We start from the raw sequence: 17,565 nt of genomic DNA on the forward strand, positions 1-17,565 counted from the left end.
TAATACTGTATAACATTTATAGCTGGGAAATATACCTTATACACACATGGTACTCGATAACTTATTTTCAAGGATGGTTTAAGTCTGAGTTCTCCTATGATTAAAATCTATTCATTTATACGAACAACATCTACTGATTGCTTACTCAATAATAAGTAAAACAGAATGCAGTTCTGGAATATGTTTAGACAGAGCAAGATGAACTCATCAGCATTTTGGTGGAGTTACTGAAGATGGAATCAGTCATAGATGTTTGCTCTGCAGAGTGGTTCACTGATTGTTCTTTCTGACTTGGTTTTCTTCCCCACCTTATCTTGCTAGCATTCCAGTCAGAAGCACACTGTTTCTGGGGACCTCTCCTGGGAAATCATTCTAGGACAGATGGAATGTGGACATGATACAATGCTTCTCTTTTGTTCTGTGCAGCTACGGTATGATTACTTCTTCTGATGTTTGGATGTTAATTTCCTTGTCAAATTTCCCAATGTCTCCTCATCATTCTCTCCCAAATGCCCCATTCCAGGGAGGAAACGGACTTTTGTCCTTAACCACATTTCTGAGAACACGTTTTCTTCTGTCCAAATATGTATTTTAGTAACTTGTGGTGCTACCTGTGTCACATACTAGTTTTACATCTTCTTTTGGCAATTCATCATGTACTTCTAGTGATGTCCCATTTTACTTTATTGAACTGTTGTTTGTTTCTTTTATTGTTATTTGATAACTCATGGGACAGTTATGACAAATTCCCTAAGGACTATGAGCATTCCTTCCTTCTACTTTGACTCTATTAAGCTACAACAGAAAGTGGTTCTCAAACTTGACTGAATTCACTGAACTCTAATGGAATGGAATGGTTTTGTGTTCCATTTTATCAATTTCACTTGCAATACTGCCTAGTTACCTTGGACTGGGATAGATGTGCAATCATTTGAAAGGTAGTTGAAGTTTTAAAATTTGACTTAGTGCAAATCTCAAGCTTTTTAGTCTATTTAGTATACGTTTATATGCATTGATTAACTGTTTCTTCTTTTAAACTGTAGTTATGCTAATAGCTTGGCATTCGGCCTTCCTTTCATGTCATTTATTCACTTCATTTTTATTAAATGTTTACAAATCATTTCAGTTTAAACTACAAACCTGCAATTCTTTTTAAATTTCTGCAATGAGCCGGGCGCGGTGGCTCAAGCCTGTAATCCCAGCACTTTGGGAGGCCGAGGCGGGTGGATCACGAGGTCAGGAGATCGAGACCATCCTGGCTAACATGGTGAAACCTCGTCTCTACTAAAAATACAAAAAACTAGCCGGGCGTGGTGGCGGGCGCCTGTAGTCCCAGCTACTCGGAGGCTGAGGCAGGAGAATGGCGTGAACCTGGGAGGCGGAGCTTGCAGTGAGCCGAGATCGCGCCACTGCACTCCAGCCTGGGTGACACAGCGCGAGACTCCGTCTCAAAAAAAAAAAAAAAAAAAAAAAAAAAAAAATTTCTGCAATGACAGCATTTTCTTTTGCCAATATTTGAAATGCAGTTTTCTTGATCAGTTTTATTTTGAGTGTGCAATTTGCAATTACCTCCTGGAAAAAGCAACATGCTAATGAATTTCAGATGCAGTGTGAATTACTTATTTGTACATTTGTGCAAAATCTAACACATTGGGAAAATTTTTGTTTATTCTTTGGTTTCAAAGAATAAAATTGTGCCAGCAATTCAACACATGAAAAGGCAATCCTTACAAAACGGGGCAACTTGTTGATTTCAGGGAATATAGCTTGAGACTTCCTGCTGGAGAAATAAATAATGAGCCAGTACCAGTGCACTTTCCTGAAGTTACCCGGGCTTGCAATTCTACTCTAATCTACTTCTTCTTGCTTCAATAGGGAGGAGGAAATTCATTCCACAGATTAAGTGTTAACTAGTCTTAAAAAGAATCTCCTCGTCTTTGATAGGAAGTAAATTTCTGATAAAGTTTAAATTGAAAGAAGATGCTTATGTGAATAGTCTTCAAATATCTGGTATTCACAGAGTCTAAATGGAAAGAGATGGTTAGCTGTGCATCTGATATTGAAAGGATCTCATATCACTTTGGTGACTGAAGGATGCTTTACAGTCAAAGTCAGAGTCAATCTCCTTCTCTTTTGTGGTTCTACACAAACTGAACCGCCAAACAGCATTGCCTCATCTCGCAAGTTTGTGCCGTGAACTTAAGGAGGAGCCTTATAAAAGATACAGGTATCACTTAGCACCAGTCATTGCCATAGCCAGAACAAAAATTAAGAGTCTCACCTACTGACAATTTAAGAATAGTTATATGATTGCATATTTGTAGGTTTTATAGAGATGTGTATCCTGTTTTCTTGTTAATATGTCCCCTTTTCCTTTAGATTGCATACATCATATCCTTGGTTCGGGGATACAGTCTTAATCAGGACTCATGGCCACCCATGTTTAGGAATCAGAGTACTGACGATGACAGTAATAAGAGTGAGAAAAGTAAAACAGAAATACTAAGTTACCCTAGAGGCAGAATGTATATTTTTGATGTTTTTTTTCACTGCTTCCCATATTCCATGTGAAGTATTCTGACCCTGCCCTCTGATTAATATAGCAGAAGTTAAGATTAAGTTAAGGCATTGGTTCTCAGACTTGAGGAGGCATCAATATTATGGGATTGTTAAAACCATATATAGTTATATGTTATATAACTATATGTAGTTATATTGTTATAACAATATATTTAATTGTCTTATCATAACAACATATGTTATATAATATATTGTTAAGACAATATAATCCCAGAACCAGATTGCTGGGCCTGGCCCCAGAGTTTCTGATTCAGTCGATCTGGGATGGGACCTGGGAAATTTGCATTTCTAATAAGTTACCCGATGATGCTTGATGCATCTGGTCTAGGGACTACACTTTGAGAACCATTGAATTAGGGAGGTGCGTAGCACAGTCTTGCTGCAGGAGAGTGATCATACTGACCTCTTGTATCCTTCCACCTCAAACGGTTGTCATTCAATTTTTATGAAGGAATTTTAAGGACAGTTTCTGACTGTGTATGAATCAGATACTTATAAATACTGTTCACGAATGCATAGTAAAATGACATAAATTGACTAGAAATTCAATGGCTGCAGTATATTGAAAAGTAAATTATGAAACAATGCTAGATTTTTTTTTTTTTTTAGGAATAAATCAATCACTTCTATACACTGCATCGGCTTATTTGAAAAATAATTAAGTCTCCCCTGTAAACTCAACTCTTATCCATTTATATAACTTTAGAGAATTTTCAGGTACTTGAGGTAATTAACAACCAAAAACAATGAAGAACTGTAAGCAGGCTAAATGCCCATTTTTCTTACTGCTTGACATACTTTTTTTAAGGTTAACATCATGATTTACTCAATTATAGTCTTCCTTTTGCAACATATCTATTTTCTGAGATCACAGGTCTTCACTGGGCTGTATAATTATATGGAAGAATAATTAGGCATTTCCTCACAAAACTAACCCATGCAGCCAGCAACCCTAATGACATTAATGAGAATCAACAAAAGGGGCAGTGTTTGAAAGCTGTTTGGTAATGACAATGTCAGGTATCTAAGCCACTTGGTTACATTATGATTTTTTAATTCTCTTCTGGATATGAGATCATTTAAGTTTAAAATGAAAGAAGTCAAAGAAAGATATCCCTAGCATCTGAGAAGCTGTATATGTTACTTCAAGTTCCTCTTTGCAAATGTAGATGTACAGATAATAACTTCTTTCCTTTTCAAAAGAGTAGTTTAGTTACCCTTATGTTTATAAAGAAATGTGTAGAATATAATGGATGATCCCTAAGACTATAGAGGTTTTTAAATTTTAAATTTTAACCCTCGGTACACTGTAATTTGTTCCTTTAGACTTTACAGGAGGCAAATATTTTTAGTGTTCTAATCAGTCCTGTATCACATGTAATAATGATAAAATAAAATGATTGAAAATATAGCTGAAAGTTGAGAAAAAAAACATTTCAGCAAACTGAAAAATTTATAGGTGAAACATAGTATTTAATTTGGCTGTGTGGTGAAATTTTTTCCATGTGGGAATGTGAAAAGATTGCTAACTTTCCCATGGTATGACACAATTGACACATAACTAAGTGTGCAGGTTCTAATGTCCAGTTATCCTACACTTAAAACATCTAAAACAATGTAGAAACCTGCTCATTGGCAAACTGGCAAATGGGATCCCGACAACTGCAAAGAAAGACTCTGTCCAACTACTTAAAAATCAATGCAGTTTGTCTTTTGAAAGTACAAAACAAATTGTAAAAATAGTCTCACTGGACAAGCAATGCCTCAACCTGAAAAAATGGCTCTAATGTTAGGACTTCTTCACTCTTGTCTGTGAGGTGCAGGCGATTTGGCTATGTGGGTATGCTAGGGGCTCAACCATCCTATTTGCCTGGGACGAAGGCATTTCCAGGAACATGGAGCTTTTGGTTTTGAAACCGGAAAGTCCTGGTAGACAGAGATGGTGGAAACCCTAGGGTATGTTTTTTTCATATTTCTCAGTGATACTTTATACAATATAAGTCAGGTACTGTACTCGATTTGGTTTTACAATCAACTTTATTGGGCATTCGTACTGAGTTCACTTCTTGATGGCACAGTTTCTTTACCAAGTTAGTAGTCATGCCTGTAAGTCCTAACAGAGTTTAGTAGTGGCTTAATTACCAGCTATGCAAAATGCCCGGTGTTTTAATTTTTTTAAAGTTCAATTAAACAAACAAGTTTCTTCAATTAGGGCAATCAATGCTTTCTCTTTCTTGTCAGTTCCCAAATGACTTTTTTTTTTCCTTTTTTTTAAATACAGGAATGGAAGTCTTAGAAAGTTATATATGATTTAAAAAAATCCTTTCTCAACGTTGTCTAGTAATTTCTAACTCCATCTCCTTTAGAAAGATTAAATAGAGACTATTACCAGACACAGTGGCTCAGGCCTGTAACCCCAGCACTTTGGGAGGCTGAGGTGGGTAGATCACCTGAGGTCAGGAGCTGGAGACTAGCCTGGCCAACATGGTGAAACCCTGTCTCTATTAAAAATATAAAAATTAACAGGGTGTGATGGTACACACCTGTAGTCACAGCTACTCGGGAGACTGAGGCACAAGAATTGCTTAAACCCAGAAGGCGGAAGTTGCAGTGAGCCAAGATAGCACCACTGCACTCCAGCCTGGGTAACAGTGTGAGACTCTGTCTCAAAAAAAAGAGAAAGATTGTATAGAGACTATGCAGTAAAGGTGTAGAAAACTAAAGGCAAGCCATCAACAGGTTATAATATATTCCCCATTCATTCAACTTCTTTTTGGTGTAGATGAGTATCTGTTGTCTTTGAGGCAGATGGTCTCTCATGGAAACAATTAATTTCGAAAACTCTATCTATACGTGGCTCCAGGTATGTAACACTGAAATGATCTTCATTTTATAGATGCCAAGAATAATGTCAGTCATGGGAAACTCTCAGTGTTACTGGCTCCCACAGCATGATCCTCATTTAGCAAAAAACCTGAAAAACACCTGCTCACTATGACCTGATCTTTGAATGTTACGTTGCATTTCGAACTCCTTGTTTTTGCACAGAACTGAAAACCCCCCAAAAAATACATGACGAGGAGTAAAAATAGCATGTTTTCACTCAACAGTTAAATGGACAGCTATTTAAAATATATATTTATAAAATAGTGTACATTTAAAATATCTAGTGGTATTATTTAAATTAGTTAGAAGCCATCTGTGACTGGTATAGTGCATTCAAAGGCACAATTGATTTGAAGACTGAAGCACAGTACAGATTTCAGTTCTTACATTTAAAATGTCCTCAGTTTTAGGTTATATAATGATAAACTATACCTGCTGAAAAATATACACAGAAAACAGAAATAATTTTTATGCAAATAAGACTCATCTGTAAGATTCATTTATTCTATCCAGTGGACCATAGGAAATGTGTCTGGATTACTGGGCATAAATATGCAACATTTAAAAGGGAGTGGAGATCTTTATTAAAACAGAAGACTCCTCAAACTCCATGATGATGTCAATAATATAGGTCCTTGGAGCACATTATTATTCTAAACAGAGGTCCCCATACTTCCACATTGGTTATAAAACATTATTTTGTGCTGCTGGCCTGGAATGAGAATGTCATACATCTGCAGGCAATTAGAAGAAGCTGGACTGCATGTTTGATTAGCTCAATAAGAAACGGGCACAAGTGTGACTCGACTTATGTTAGTCAAATTCCCTAGACAGATTATCCTGTTGTTATCATATGAAATAACCCCCTTTTATCAACAATTAAGTAAATCCACATTTATGGGCACTTTGCAAAATTGTGAGGTGGGAAGAAATCCAACTTAAGCCTTAGGCCTTCCAAAAAACTTTTAACCCTGCTTTCAATGGTATAGACACCAATCCCAAATTTTAGAAACTGGCTGCATTACACAGAACAATTTGGGTTGGAAATAACCTGTGTGCGCACAGTCAACAGGTATGTATTTAGCATATTCCATAAGCAAGGCACTTAATAGTCTGCTTATAACTAAAAAAAATGCCCAAAGAAGTAAGAACTATAAATGTTTTACTATGTGAAACGTAACTTGGTTAGGTAGTCTAAATATTTTTGAGAAAAGTTAAATAGGATTTTATTCTCATTAATCACAGTACAGTGTCTGCCATAACCAATGCATGTTGTAAGTCTTGAATATATTTTATTCTAGGACCTCTTCATTTAGTTCTGGGCATTGTTCTTGAATTCAACCATAAATATCAATGACGGTCTACAAACTACTTTGGGAAATGACTCATTCATTTATCTGTTTTTTTTTTCTCCCAAGTACCATTAAAATATACATCTAAAGTATTCAAAATAATTCAGTATATAAAAGTTGATACTTAAGAATTTTTCAGCAAAATTTTTTGATTTTGGGAAAAATACCACCAAACTTTCCAGTCTAGTTATATAACTAAATAACACAATTAAAAGCTGGTGTATCTTAAATAAACTCAAGATTTTTTTTTATCAGTATTAACCCAAATACATGTATAAGAATAACCTCATCGTTTTATCTCCTTGACATAATCCTTAAATTCAATATCAGAATATCAAGCAGATGCTGAAGCATTCATCATCAATACTGGAATTCTGACTCATGACAGTAACACAAAACAGATGCTAATACCATGCACCCTCTGAAAAGTGACACCATCACAACATGGGTTAGGTCTTGATGTGGGGTACTTAAAACTTACAAACAAAATATGAAATAAATAAGTTAGAGCATGACAAGTTTCCTTACTTCATTTTTTTTGTTTTTTGAGACAGAGTCTCACTCTGTTGTCCAGGCGGGAGTGCAGTGGCATGATCTCGGCTCACTGCAACCTCCACCTCCCAGGTTCAAGCGATTCTCCTGCTTCAGCCTCTCCAGTAGCTGAGACTACAGGCATGTGCCACCATTCATAGAGAATTTTTGTATTTTTAGTAGAGATGGGGTTTTGCCATGTTGGCCAGGCTGATCTCGAACTCCTGACCTCAGGTGAACAGCCCGCTTCAACCTCCCAACGTGCTGGGATTACAGGTGTGAGCCACCATGCCCAGCCCCTTGCTTCATTTTAAAGCCATTTAAATTCGAGTATCTTTTATACAGAAGATAAAACTAAACACAGGTGAATAAGGCGCAACAACCCCAACCCAGGGCACAAGAAAATGCATCTTTCATTTAATGTAGCAGCTCAGTGGTCTCTATTGAAACCCTCGGTGTTAAGGGAGGAAGGTGCTCTCTTCCTCACATATGACCAGTTAGAAAGTGAGAACTCCTGGACCCTTTCCATTGGCTCACGTGTGCCATACACGTATGTGGTGGTGACATGGAGTTCTGCACTATGGGGTCTACCTAGTCAGCCTCTGTCTGGAGGCTCCTATGGCCCCATTTCAGGAACACAATCTCCACACCAGGCTGCTCTGAAATGGTTTGCTAAGAAGGAAAGGGTAACAATCTCTTAGCACAGTTCAGTTAGCTAATATCCTACATGTCTTCAAAGCCCCAGATTCTTATCACTTTGCTAGTATGAGCTTACAGCTGTTTCTGGAATACACAGTGATGTGTATGCTCTGTGAAAATAAACAGAAAAACCTAGGCAGATGATGCCATGGTGCAAGTGATATAAGTGAAATGTGGTCAAATGAGAGCTTTAAAAGAGATATAAATGTGAGTGGGGGAGAGTCTCTCCAAGGTAATGAGAAGCAGGAGCCCCATTTCTTTATTCCTGAATGAGGAAAGTAAGTCTGTGGCAAGTTCGATGAAAAGAAACTTGAGAAACCAAAGGGGTACATCTGTGGAGTAGCTTGACAGCATAATTTCAAATTCCCAATGAATAACCTGACAGCAACTTTTGCCAGCTATGACTTTGGCACCTGCCTTCCTGGGTTGGAAGGTCAGCTCTGCACTTAGCACCTGTGTGACGTCTGGTTCTCAAACTTGGCCGCACATGAGGAACTGAAAAAAAAGCCAATGCCTGGAACCCACCCTCAGAGGCTGTGATTTAACTGGGCTGGGGTGTAGCTTGGCCATCGAGAAGTTTTAAAGGTTCCCAAGTAACTCTAAGTATGGGCAGCTAGGGTTGGGAACCACTGATGAACTTTCTAAGCCACAGTTTCCCGTTTGTAAAACGATGACATCTACAGCAACTACCCTTTAGGAATATCGTGATGATTAAATATGATAATGCAGACAAAGCACTTAGCATGATGTCTGGCATGCGGGAAGTCCTTAATAAATGTGAATTATTGGAGGGGGGAGTGGGGAGGGATTGCATTGGGAGTTATACCTGATGTAAATGATGAGTTGATGGGTGCTGACGAGTTGATGGGTGCAGCACACCAACATGGCACAAGTATACATATGTAACAAACCTGCACGTTATGCACATGTACCCTAGAACTTAAAGTATAATAATAATAATAATAAATTTTAAAAAATGTGAATTATTATCATCCTCACCACGAGGTGCACTTGGGCAAAAGCTTTCGATGGTTAGGAAAATAAGTTATTCCTACCTTGGCACACGTTGTGTTCGCTTTGCTCGTAGCCTGCTGCACATTGGATACGGTGGGAAGGGTTGGAGGGAATGCGCTGAGGGTCAGCTGGGTTCCGCCGGATGACAAAGTTATTTCGGCCAGCCTGCACTTCAGGGCCTGCGACTGCAGCAGCACTGGCCACAAAACCACCCCCGGGCAACACTCCACTGGTTGCCATGCTGCTGGCAGCTACAACCCCGGTGGTTGCCCCTGAGGTTCCTTCTGCTGGTGGTGTTTCCTGCTGAGGCTGTTCATTATTGACAATAATCTGGGCTGTTTTCGGAAGGCAGAGGTATCCTCCATAGTGGTTGACGCATTTCATTCCACCTTTACAAGCGTCTGGGACAATGTCACATTCATCAATATCTGTGGTCAGTAATAAAATAAGTCAGGAATCTTCTAAGAGGGAAAAATCGAACATGTAAATATAATGCTCATGCCTTTTTGGTATAACACAGACAGGATAGGAAGAGTGACACAAGAGATGGAGACAGAAGGCAATGATCACATGGGAAGTTTTGAAGCTGGCTCACCTTTGCATTGCTGTCTCACAGGATCCCACTCATATCCGTCAGTGCATTGCTGCAAAGAAAACATCAAAGGTGGGGCCAGGAGACAGTTAATTGGTGTGTCCATTCCCTAAGAAATCACTCTAAAAGCTTCATTCTTACGGCAACAATCCTTGCGCTAAAGTCCTAGATATATGATGAGATGGGTGGTTTAACATTCTATCGCTTTTTTTTAAAAGACAACTCTGTGCATTGGACAACTTCAAGGGTCCATTCTCAATCATCAGCTGCCTAAACTCTTCTGTTGTTTTTGATACAGTTGCCCAGTACCATCTTCTTTTCTGTTTTGAGACTAATCTTCTCCAACTTCTCTGACTGCTCTTTATTAATTTGCCTTTTTCCCACCTTGTAAATGTGAAAAAAAAAAAAAGACCAAATTCTCTCTCTTTCCTCGCCCTCTCCCCCGCCCCACCCCCGCCCCCACCAGTGCTGGGCTCCTCTCTCTCTCTCTAAATCCTCTTGCAGCATGCAAGCACCTAGCTTTCTTTACCATTCTTACCTCCATCTCACACCCTGGCCTGTTCCCTAGCTTCAGTTCCTAGGGAACAAATGTGTTCCTCCTAGCAGTTCCCAGCTTCAGTCTCCTCTCTAGTTCACCCACTGAACAAACAGGCTATGGAGCACCTTCTGAAACCAGGCAGTTTTAGGGCCTGGGGATGCAAAGATGATGCAGACTTTGTCCCTGTCCTCAACCAGCTCAAAGACCAGAAGAGGAGACAGATAGGTAGACAAGTTGCAGCAAGGTGGCAGGTGCCTTCTACAAGTGTACACGGGAAGGAGTGATGGACTCTGCTCCGGGGCATGGGTGAGCATGGCAGGGCAGAAGGGAAGGCTTGACAGAGGAGGTGACAGTGAATCAGGCTTTACAGATGAGCAGGATTTTTCCAGATGAATGTGGGAATTCTAGGAAGACAGGCTATTGTGACAAAGGCATAAAATTGTTGAAAAGGGAAGGAGCTGCAAGGAGTTCTGGGTAGGTGGAGGACGAGGTTACAGAGGTAGGCAGAGCCAGATCAAGAAAGCCTTTCTTTAGGAATGGAAGCCTGAATTCTACCCTGAAGGTCAATGAATCTCAAGCTTTATTGTGTCCAAGGATCACTCAGGGTGCTTGTTAAAATGAAGATTCCTGGGCCCACCCAAAGGATTTGATTCTGTAGGTCTGGGTAGGGGGCCTGGAATCCAAATGCTTAGCAAGTATCCCAGGTGATTCCCATACAGGTTGTCTAGGAACTACTTCTTGAGAAATGTAGGTATAGGCAATAAGAGGCCTCTGAAGAATTTTTAAGCTCAGAAAGCAATCTGATCAGACGCTCACTTGGGAAAGTCACTGTGAGGAAGAAGCCTAAGGAAGGACTGAGCAAAAGTGGAGTAAACAAACAAATAAACTTAAATTCTTTTAATATAACTGAGAGCTGCTTATGTATACAATGGATGCTTGACAAGGAAATAGCTGAATGGAAGTCCAGAGATCCATTTAGATATTTTACTGATGTCTGGAACTTACTGGAGTGAGAACTAAATTCACTTTGTCTCTCAGAATAATTTTTTTCTTGTTTCCCAAACAGTGTTCAAGGTACCAGCACCTTTCTTGAAACCCAGGATTCCATTTTAACATCAGTGCTGAATCTCCACTTATTTTCCTTCCATCTCTGCTGACTTTGTGTCCATTTCTACATCTACCATGTAGATGTAAGTCTTCTGCTGGCCCGTGAGTAGGCAAGGCCCCGTATCTCTACATGCTGCATACAGACCCCATGATGGTCTTTCTTGTGCTCTTGGTTATGTTGCTCCTCTCTCTGAGACCTCACGGTGACCTCCAGGTCTCTCATCATCACCATCTCTGGGTTCTTTCCACTACCCACTTCCAGCTGATCTGACCTTATCCCCACCTGGATTGGTCTCAGGTGCTTTCGGCTCTAGCTTTTGATTATGCCACTCTCTGACTCAGGTGCCTCTTTAGCCTTTCTAGATCAATCCAACCGAGGTCATCACTTCCTTCAAGAACCAGCACAGAGTTCTGTCTCCTCTAATATGCCGGCACCAACATTAATCACCTCCTTGCTTTTCTATTTCCTTGGCAATTTGTATAATCTGTATAACAGTATCATTTGTACTTGCTTAGGAACTTTGTAGTTTTCAACACTGTCTTCCCAGGGTAAATTCTCCAAGAGGGGGCTGAATTTTCTTAGTAAACAAATAAATTATTTTAATAGTGTTGAGAATTGCTCATGCAGATACTTGTTGAGTAAATAGCTGAATGGACACCATCTTTAATATGGAAGAGGACTTGAGGCTATTTTGTGGAGCCCATTCTTCTGAAGAGTATCTTTCAAGCCAGGCAAAAATGGCAATTCACTTGAATAATTTGTATGGTAAATAGAGAAGACTTGCAGTTTGTTTAGTATTTACTTCTAGACATTTAATGTCAGTGTACTATTAAGTATGCCTAGACTGAGTTTAGTTTCACCACTTGGCTATGTAGCCCTAAGCAAGTTAGACAGTCTCTCAGATCTTCAGTTCTACCACTAGTAGAAGGAAGAGATGCCACTTACCTTACACATTGCCGCAAGGATCAAAGGAGATCGTGTCTCCACAGCGGGGTACTCAAAAATAGTTATTATCTTGTCCTTTAACCATGACTTATTAGGCATATAAAATTTAAAGGAGAATAGGCCCAATCTTAGCACAAAAGGGTAACATATCTGGAAAATTTGTTACAATAATAATGAACCTTAGTTAGTGGTCTTAAAACTACCATGTTTAAGCCACAGGGAACCTTCTCTGGGAAAAATGAGTAAGATTTAGGTGATTAGCAACGGGAAGGGCACAGAAGATAAGCAATTGGAAAAGAAGTAAAATCTTTTATGAGATTATTATAAAAGTGGGTAGTGAATTTAATTTTAGCTCCATGAGAAGGCAGTAAGTTTAGTCTGAATAACAAAACATTTTCATTTTAAGATAAACAGCACATGCCTTCATTTTTCTTGCTTTATTTATCTTCAGCAGAGGAAGCAACTGCATTTAACATGAAGTTAACAAAATATTTGTATTAAGCTATTTTATTTATAGTGGATCTGAACAACAGAAAGGAACATTTGCCAGATGAATACTAACATTCTAGGGATAATGTGGTACCAAAAAGTGAGATAATGTTTATTATCAGTAATTGACATTAGTTCATTTTTAAGAGTTTTCTTTTCAGAAATTTTTCACATTCTTTCCAGTAGGATTACTTAATTTTAAACTGGGAGCAGTAGAAAAATGTGTTTTTCATATTCCTATCCAGGACAAATGTCATTTGCCTCACACTGATTAAAGACAAGAAAACACAAAACAGAGGTGCAAACAAACTCACCAGAAGTGAAGTCAGTACTGTCCTTCTCTGTTCTCACCACAGCTGTTTGTAGCAGTGGGAGGGGTCAGATGATCTTTTTAATATTTTATTAAACATTGGTTACACCTATGCAATTAACTAATCAAATATTACTTGGAAATATCAGAGATGCTAATTAGAAAATGCAAAACAGAGTTGCACACATTATGTTTGAAAACCACTTTAGCCAATATGCATCCTGGTAACACATAAAGTGTGTCTGCTTTTATTTATTAGAATTACAGTTATACAAAAAAGAATGAATATACAGCCTTTATAAATTCAATAAAGGCCACTTACATGAGAATGTCTGTCATGTACACAAAGGAGGCCATGTGTCTTTATGGTGTTTAATGTTCTTACTTGACTTGAGTCTTATTCTGCACGTATTGGTTTTATCTGCATGTGGTAGGAATCCAGGTTTTCCAGTTCCTTACACCCATTAATTTGTTGAATGTTTTGGAAATATGTAACTTTCTTTGGTTTTAGTTTTTAAACGGATCCCATTTTTAGCCTTGCACAAATGATTACATGTTGGTCCCTATCTTAGGTGGTGAGCCCAGTGAACTTTTGAAAGGATCAAGGGGGCAATTTACAACGAATCTTAGATATGAAGCATGAATAAAGTGTTGTTTAATTTATCACCCTCCGCACAGTATAGGCCAAATACACTGGCAGGGGTGTGTAAAATCTTTTTTTTTTTGGTCACAGAATCCCGCTGAACCGTACTTATTTCAAATTCCATCACCCCTTACCGTGTACGTGATGGTTTCTTCGGTGTCCTGTGACTTGACGAGCGCCAGAGTCAGCATAGTTAGGAAAAGGGCTTTCAACATTGTGAATCTCAAAGAAAATACAGGACAAACTGATGTTTAGTATCTGCTGCGGGGAAAGTAACAAAACTTTAGCAGTGAACACAAGCGAGGAAGGGAGGGTGGGAGAGGCTGAGGCTCCACCATACTCAACTTCCAATCTGCTTTCTCATCTCCCCTCCCCCTCCTGAACCTTCTCGGTAGCCAACGAACAAGGCAGCAAAGACGTAAAAACTGCTGCAGAATTGCATTTCACGTTACTCCATCCTGCTACGCTGTTTACATACAAAAGACATTCAGCGTGCATTTTATATTGCACCTACAAACCAGGCTGCAGAAAGAGGGGGTCGAAAGGAAAAAACACTACATTTCAAAGGGGACGGTGCATTTCCTGCCCCCCAATCCCACACCCCCGGGGATGGAGGTGGGGCTGCAAAACTCTATTCTCTAGAACGTTAAGGCTTTCCCAGTATGCTCACCTTGAGCTAGCAAAGTTCCTCGCACAGATCAGCAAAAATACCTGCGAGCCAATATGAATTGCCTTGGCCTCAGGCTTTTCATTTTTTAAACAAAATAACAATACAAAATTCAGAGAGCGATCTCCCAGTTCCAGTAGAACACTAGACCTTCTCACATCTCTCAGAGCTTCTCACATCCCCCAGCACAACCTCTCAAAGTGGCATTTCCACGCCTTTCTCTGCGCACAGCTTTGTTTAAAAGTCCCAGGTTGTGTGGAGGGGCAGCCCAAAGCGAGTGCTTCTCTTTTGTCTTATTAGTCTCTGGGTCCCCGACATGCTACCTTCGGTATCAGGCTGCCTAGGACCGGAACCAGGGATCGCACCGCCACCCGAGGTACCAGTTTCTGGCGGGCGGCCTGGCGCAGGAGGGAGATGAGATCCCCTTTCTTAACAGCAAGCTAACGCGGCGGTCCCCTGGAGGTGCTCACCGTCTCAGCTTCTGATCAGCTCCTGTGGAATCCAGGTGCGGCTTAAATCTCGCACACTGGTCCCCTAAACTTTCAAAACCACGTTTATGGGCAAAGCCCTGCCGGCTGGTTGTGGGCGCGCACACACATGCCCATCCCAACAGATGTCACCCGAGTGCTCGCACTTGCTGACAGATCGCATTCCGAGGCTGCACACCTCCACCTCCCTCTCTGCCCGAGACACCCTGCACAGTCCAGGGCAGTTCTCGAGTACTCAGCACCCCTCAGGTCACCCCACCTCACTCACTCTCCCGCGCGCGGCCCCGTGAGCACTGGGCTCGCTCGGGGCGACACCACGTCAGGGGCTCCTACCTGCGCGGCCGCGCTGCGCTCCGGGCCCGGGCAGCGAGGGGAGTGCGCAGGGGAGGGCAGCCCCGTGGGTCTGATCTGGCGAAGTCTGGCAGCGGCCGCGGCAGCAGGAGGAGGAGGAGAAAGGGAGGGAAAGGGGGAGGGCGAAGGGGGGCGGAGGACAGAGCTGAGGGAGGCGCAAGCGCTGAGCGAAGCGCTGCGAGCCCGGCGGTAGAGCGCGCAGCGCAGCGAGGTCTGCGCCCCCTGCGCCAGGGGCCTTCTCTGCCGCCCCAGCCTGCCCTCCTTTGCCAGCCCCTCGTTTCCCAGACTCGCGGGGACCCCAGGCCAGAGAGGACACGTTGACATGTGATGTCCTGGGTGTGCTTCAGCCTGGGGATGCTCCCACTCTCTAGTGCGTTTTCTTGTTCTCCAAGGAGGGTCTCCCTCAGAGACCAGAGGGTCTCTAGAAATTGCTGTTAATTTTTTTTCCCAATAAGTGAATGCTAGGAGAGTAAATTAACCCCATTCATAGAACTGTTTCCTTACCTTTTCTTTCAGATTTTTTTTTTGAGGTGTCTGCTTCCACAAATGGAGAAAAATGAGAATTCATCCATTCAACAAATGTTTGCCACCTACTGTGTGCTAAGTGTTGGGTATAGGCCAAATAGAACTTGCACTAACAAAACTGTGAGGTGGGGTTTGTTTTACGGTCTCTCAAACCTCCCTTTATGATAACAAGTGTTGGCGAGAATGGAGAAAAGGGAACGCTTGTACGCTGTCGGTGGAACACAAATTAGTACACACATGATGGAAAATTGTATGGAGGTTTCTCAAAAATCTGAAAGTAGAATTATCATATGATCCAGCAATTTCATTTCTGGGTATTTACTAGGAAGATTTGAAATCAGTATGTTGAGGAGATGTCTGTACTTTCATGTTTATTGCAGCGCTATTCACAATTACCAAGATATGGAATCAACCTAAGTGTCCATTAAGGGATAAATGGATAAAGAAAATGTGTCTCATATGTGTGTGTGTGTGTGTATATTATCTATATATATTATCTATACACACACACACACATATATATGCCTTTTTAAGGCTAAATAGTATTCCATTGTGTGTGTGTGAGTGTGCCTGTGTGTATATGAGCCCATTCTTTTGAAAAGTATCTTTCAAGCCAGGCAAAAATGGCAGTTCACTTGAATACTCTGTATGGTAAATAGAGAAGACTTGCAGTTTGTTTTTGGTATTTACTTCTAGACATTTAATGTCAGTGTACTATTAAGTATGCCTAGACTGAGTTTAGCTTCACCACTTGGCTATGTAGCCCTAAGCAAGTTAGACAGTCTCTTTGATCTTCAGTTCTACCATGATGCCACTTACCTTACACTTTGCCGCAAGGATCAAAGGAAATCGTGTCTCCACAGTGGGGTACTCAAAAATAGTTATTATCTTGTCCTTTAACCACAAATTATTAGGCATACAAAATTTAAAAGAGAATAGTATTCCATTGTGTGTGTGTGCGTGTGTATACACACGCACACACACACAATGGAATACTATTTAGCCTTAAAAAAGAAATTCTGTCATTTGTGACAACATGAATGGAAGTGGAGAACATTATGCCCAGTGAAATAAGCCAAATACAGGAACACAAATACCACATGTTCTCAAGTATCTGAATGTAACTTAAAACAATTGAACTCATAGAAGCAGAGAGTAGAATGGTGATTACCAGAGGCTAGGGTTGCAGGGAATGGAGAGATAACAGAATGTAAGCCTCAATTAGATAGGAAGAGTAAGGGCTGGGTGCGGTGGCTCACGCCTGTAATCCCAGCACTTTGGGTGGCCAAGGTGGGCAGATCACCTGAGGTCAGGAGTTTAAGACCAGCCTGGCCAACATGGCGAAACCCCATCTCTACTAAAAATACAAAAATTAGGCGCGTGCCTGTAATTCCAGCTACTCAGGAGGATGAGGTAGGATGATCGCTTGAACCCTGCGAAGCAGAGGTTGCAGTGAGCTGAGATCGTCCCTCTGGGTGACAGAGTGAGACTCCATCTCAAAAAAAAAGACAGGATAAGTTTGATTTTTTTTTTTAGATCAATTGCACGGCGTTGTTAATAAAGCCAATAATTGAGTACTGTATATTTCATTATCACTAAGAGAGTAAATTTCAAATGTTCTTATCACAAAAAATGTCAAATATTTGAAGTGATGGATATGTTAATTAGCTTGGTTTAATTATTCCACATTGTATTAAAAAATCATAACACCTTGTACCCTCTTAATATATATGACTATAATTTGTCAATATATAATAAAAAGTCTCCCTTTGTATGGCTTTCTTTTTTCATCTATAGCTTCTCTTTTCTTCACTTGTTGACTTAGTGAAATCTCAATACTGCTTTTT

The 17,565-nt window shown here is 40.4% G+C and overlaps 1 protein-coding gene across 3 annotated transcripts in view; it reads right to left on the minus strand.

Annotated features, from left to right (window-relative positions):
• The window catches only part of EFEMP1 (EGF containing fibulin extracellular matrix protein 1), a 57,440-nt gene extending 41,825 nt beyond the window's left edge, over nucleotides 1-15,615 (minus strand). Inside the window, exons 1-5 of one of the 3 annotated variants that reach the window (XM_025405677.1) lie at nucleotides 15,176-15,615; nucleotides 14,358-14,398; nucleotides 13,822-13,909; nucleotides 9,658-9,706; nucleotides 9,104-9,490 (exon numbers count right to left, since the gene is read on the minus strand). In XM_025405677.1, the coding sequence (XP_025261462.1) occupies nucleotides 9,104-9,490; nucleotides 9,658-9,706; nucleotides 13,822-13,909; nucleotides 14,358-14,398; nucleotides 15,176-15,517 (907 nt within the window). In that variant the 5' untranslated portion in view covers nucleotides 15,518-15,615. Of the gene's footprint in view, nucleotides 1-9,103; nucleotides 9,491-9,657; nucleotides 9,707-13,821; nucleotides 13,910-14,357; nucleotides 14,399-14,824 lie in introns of all 3 variants that reach the window. The other 2 variants (XM_025405678.1, XM_025405679.1) reach the window with 2 other exon arrangements.
• Between the last annotated feature and the right edge of the window lie 1,950 nt (nucleotides 15,616-17,565).

Source organism: Theropithecus gelada, chromosome 13, assembly GCF_003255815.1.
Source record: "Theropithecus gelada isolate Dixy chromosome 13, Tgel_1.0, whole genome shotgun sequence".
Lineage (NCBI taxonomy): Eukaryota > Metazoa > Chordata > Mammalia > Primates > Cercopithecidae > Theropithecus > Theropithecus gelada.